Source organism: Mauremys reevesii, linkage group 16 (genome assembly GCF_016161935.1).
Source record: "Mauremys reevesii isolate NIE-2019 linkage group 16, ASM1616193v1, whole genome shotgun sequence".
Classification (NCBI taxonomy): domain Eukaryota; kingdom Metazoa; phylum Chordata; order Testudines; family Geoemydidae; genus Mauremys; species Mauremys reevesii.
Genome location: NC_052638.1, coordinates 13,369,159 through 13,373,324, shown reverse-complemented (window position 1 = coordinate 13,373,324; position 4,166 = coordinate 13,369,159). Strand labels below are relative to the sequence as shown.

Sequence of the window (4,166 nt, the reverse complement as noted above, 5' to 3'; positions counted from 1 at the left end):
AGTGAACCAAACTCCCCATCTTTAGTAATATGAAAGTAAGTCACCCTAACTTGACTAAGCCCACTGCAGGCTTCCATAGTCATTGGGCTAATACCATGGCTCACTGCTGCCATAAGCTGACCCTCATTGAGCATTGGTTACACTAAGTCTAGAGTTATTTACCCCTACTCCTCCCACAGGGTGGGTTGCCAACATTTTCTAACACGAGCATGGATGGTAGGAAAGTTTCCTGCTTTCTTGACTCCTGGGGAGTGAAGGTTGGCACTGGGTGGATTTTCCCCATTTCCCTGAGAAAGAACAAACAGCCATGCACTGTCCTTTGCCTGGGCTCTGTGAATACCCTCTTAGCTCCACAGGGCAGTACTACAGTTAGAAGCTACTCCTCTTCACTTGGCACACATCAGTAGGTAACCCCCATCTGAATTTCATTCAAGCCCAGCTGTGTGCTTCTAACAGAAGCTGCAGGAGGAGAAGGACAGTTGGAGTAGCTGAGGGGACATGAGGTAGAGGGAGGAGAGCTCTTTAGCAGGAAGTTCAGGCTGGAAGGAAGAGGAACTTTACCTCACCTCAATGGCCCTTCAGGGTGGGGAGTGAGTCATTGAGCAGCTCCCTTTGTACAGGATGAGGTTACTCCAGAGCCCTAGTAAAGGAGGGAGAGGATGTAGTGGGAGATGAGTGCAGTGATGCCACATAACTATCAGGAGGCCCTGTCACAGTGTGGTCTAAAACCACAACATCCATAGTAGTACCAGCTTCAAGAAGAGAGATTTCTCCTATTCTGATGAAAGCCATCAAGGGAGACTAACCCCAGCATAGTCTGTTACTACAGTCACCTGGGGTGGGAGAAGTCACACTTGAGGCCCAGCTCTGACTCAGGCAAAGCTGAGATTTTAACTGGGTTTCCCCCACATCCCAGCTAAGATCAGTAGCTACAGGGATAGTGACCCTTTGGGGTAGGTTGTGGTAAGAGACACCATTCTATGGCAACATAGAACATCAAACCTTGGGTAATCTCAAGAATTTGAGAGGCCAGAGTATTTCACACTCTGCTCTTGCCCTCAGAAGCAGTGGTGAGTAGGATCCTACTGCCATGCCCCAACATACTAGTCATCCCCTCTGCACAGTGTGAAGAATAGGAATTGTCATCTTGAGCAAATCAAAGACCCAGGATATTGGATGCATAGAACATTTTATTGTCAGTGCCTGGCCCTAGGTTGCTACACCTTGTCTATTTGGCTATGAAGACCTACAGGTCTGCATGACACCCTCAGCTCGTAATGTGTAGTTCAGCTGCTCTCCCCCAGGGTGAGCTTGTCAAACAGGTACTCTCCCATGCCATTCTGGGGCACTCCCAGGCGGTTCAGGTTGGTGACATGATCTCCCAGCTGCTTGATGGCCTTCACCTGCTCCTCCAGGTAGTCAGATTCCAGGAAGTCACACAGCTGCAGCCAAGCAAGGGAAGGAAGCAGCATATTCATTCCAGTTCAACTATATACCACTACATTTCAGTGCAGAGCTAGGGGTGGGGGGCAGAAAATCAACCATCTCTCCCTGGCACATGTCAGTAGAGTGTGAAACACCACTTGTCAGTTCTATGTGGAGAACTCCAATTGTTAATATTGCTTCCCACACCCTCGGAGCAAAGAAGCTCTGTAGTCAAAGGATGGGAAGCATCATTGCCAGCAATCTAAGGCATAGATCCAGTAAGACAGACAGACAATTGTAACCATAATTCCCTCTCCCAGCCCAGATCTTCCAAATATCTGACACCCCCTAGCACAGAAACAGGCAGATGCCTGGAGGCAAAAGAGTAGAGGGCTCTCTCCTGCTAGAGAAGAGCATCTCTGGGCAGATCAGAAGACTGAACACAGCATCAGCTGGTTTATGTTTTCATCTCCCTCACCCCAGAAAAGGGAGAGGAAGGGGAGTCTCTAGGCTTCCAGAGCCAGACTACCCCAGAGGAACAAGTGCTTCCAAACATCTGCTCCAGTGGCATTGTATTTGTCTGCCATTACTCACATGGGGGTCATTCTTCTCTGTAGCCAGTTTGTGCAGGTCCAGCAGGGCCTGGTTTAGGGTCTTCTCCAGCTTCAGGGCACACTGCAGGGCCTCCAGGCTGTTCCCCCACTCATCCTGCTCTGGCTTCTGTACAAACCCAAACAAAGCCATGTGACACTTGTTGACTCCCACTGCAGCTAGGGAATAGTGTCTACTCTGCATGGAGAGTTGGCTTCCTTCATTTAAGAAGTGAAGTAGGGGCTGGAAAAAAATTCACCTACCTTTGTCTAATAGGCAGTAGTAATAAGCATCTGAGATATGTGATGCCAGTAAACCAAGTGCCAACTCTAACCAAAGCCTAGTTGTCAGCTGAGACCTCAAACTCACTGCTGGAAGTCAGGCCAGTTCATTTGGGTATTAGTATAGATCAAAGTCCTTGTTAAGAATGTAAACTTCATGAAAACTAACATTATCTGCCTGGTTATCACTTATCTGTAGGATGTTAGATGAATAGCAAACATTTGTGGTATGCACCCCTGTAACTAAAAACCCCATTCCACAAGAAAGAATCCTTGTGGAATGCAAATGGAGCTTTCACAGGCAAGTACTAACCCTTGTGCATTTGAAGGACAGTGATCATTGTGTGGGATGATCAGTGACTCTAAATGCATGCCTCTCTCTGCCAGGCAAAGAGCCCATGGGGTGATAATGATGCTGTCAGCTTGTTTTCCCACTAGCAGCTACAGATATGGACACAAGGGGAAAAACCTTCATCTCTGGGTTGTTTGGAGTCTAACAGCAGACTAACTGAATGAGAGGACTGAGATCCCCAGAATTATTTTAAGTAGCCCTGAGAGATGTTTGGAAAACTGGCTAATGGTAACATCTGTTACCATTAGGAATTCTAGACTGGGACTCACCTGTACATGTTGAGATGTTAAAGCAGATAAACCAAAAAAAAAATTAGAAAAAAACTTTATTAGACCGGGCTACTAGTATTGTCTGTTGTGAGATCGAAGGTACAAGTCAACCCAAGTGAGTGATGGGTTTCTTGGGACTGGATGTTTTGGGATAGTTGGTGTAAGTGACCATTCACCAGTCCAGCTTGCCTAAATGGCAAGATAGACTGGAGCATTCAAGTGGATGGTCTGTGACTCCATTATAGGCTACTGTAGTAGTCTGGGAAGACACATTTAGTACTGGGCTGGTGAAATCTACTTCTAGAACACACCACCAGTTGGGCTGTCTGCCCTGAGGCAGCATTCACAGTCATTAGCCATTCCAGACAGTGTGACAAGATGCAGCAACTATAAAGCAAGACTGAACAGCAAGCACCCTTTGTTGTCACCTTGATTTCCTGCAAGACAATGCTTCCCCCTCGCTTGTTCTGATAGGTCAGGAACTTCTCTGCATGCTCCTTCTGCTCATGAGACTGTTCCTTCAGGAACTGGGCCACATGCCTCAGGGCCACATCATCCCGCTCAAAGTAGTAGGACTAGAGAGACAGAAGAGAACAGCAAAGGTAATGCATCAGGTGTTTACTACAGGTCAATATCAAAAGGTACTTATCAAGCCCCCATATATGGGCACAAGCCAGCTTGTCTCTTTCATCCTTTGCCTTTAGCCAGGTACAATGCAAGCATCTCTAACTGCAATAGAAGGGAAGTCTAAGCTTCTAGAGATTATTCTTTGTGCAATCTGGAGCAAGTTGCTATTACAATCAATCAGTCTCCCCCTTCCCCAGAGAGCCACATCCCAAGACATTCCCCTTCAAGAACTTCCCCTCACTACAACTGTCATAGCACACCACCAAAATACTTCATAGTCTTCCCATTTCCTCACTAGCACACAGATTTCACCTGCAAGTTCACACACAGCATTTGTTCCATATTTTCACTCTCACTAGCTAGAAATAAACTGGGGGTGTGTGGGGGGGGAAAGCACACAGCACCAACAGACTCACCATAGACAGATAGACATAGCTAGCATAGAGCTCTAGGTTCACCAGGTGGTTCACAGCAGCCTCACACTCAGCATGGAAGTTCTGACGCACCTGGGACTCCATCTCAGGACCTAGACAATACAATTATAACAGCTCAGGAAAAAATTGGAAAGCTCCTAAGCTCTGTCACAACAGGAACACACACCCCAAAGGCAAGCAGAACTTG

At 47.0% G+C, this 4,166-nt stretch overlaps 1 protein-coding gene across 2 annotated transcripts; it reads right to left on the bottom strand.

Annotated features, from left to right (window-relative positions):
- Positions 1-883: 883 nt before the first annotated feature.
- LOC120384523 (ferritin heavy chain A-like) lies at positions 884-4,166 on the bottom strand. 2 transcript variants are annotated; one of them, XM_039503360.1, is made up of 4 exons: positions 3,962-4,166; positions 3,347-3,493; positions 2,020-2,145; positions 884-1,442 (listed from the first exon to the last, which is right to left on the bottom strand). In XM_039503360.1, the coding sequence occupies exons 1-4, from the start codon at positions 4,061-4,063 to the stop codon at positions 1,287-1,289; spliced, it is 531 nt and encodes a 176-aa protein (XP_039359294.1). In that variant the 5' UTR covers positions 4,064-4,166; the 3' UTR covers positions 884-1,286. The 2 variants fall into 2 exon arrangements, with proteins under 2 accessions (XP_039359294.1, XP_039359295.1); XM_039503361.1 differs by having other exon boundaries at positions 4,052-4,152.

Excerpts from the sequence above, each read along its gene's own strand:
- LOC120384523 (XM_039503360.1), bottom strand. The coding sequence starts at position 4,063 with ATGGAGTCCCAGGTGCGTCAGAACTTCCATGCTGAGTGTGAGGCTGCT. Across the intron at positions 3,494-3,961 it reads GCTATGTCTATCTGTCTATG|TCCTACTACTTTGAGCGGGA; the intron begins GTGAGTCTGTTG and ends CTGTCTCTCTAG. Across the intron at positions 1,443-2,019 it reads CAGAGAAGAATGACCCCCAT|CTGTGTGACTTCCTGGAATC; the intron begins GTGAGTAATGGC and ends GCTTGGCTGCAG.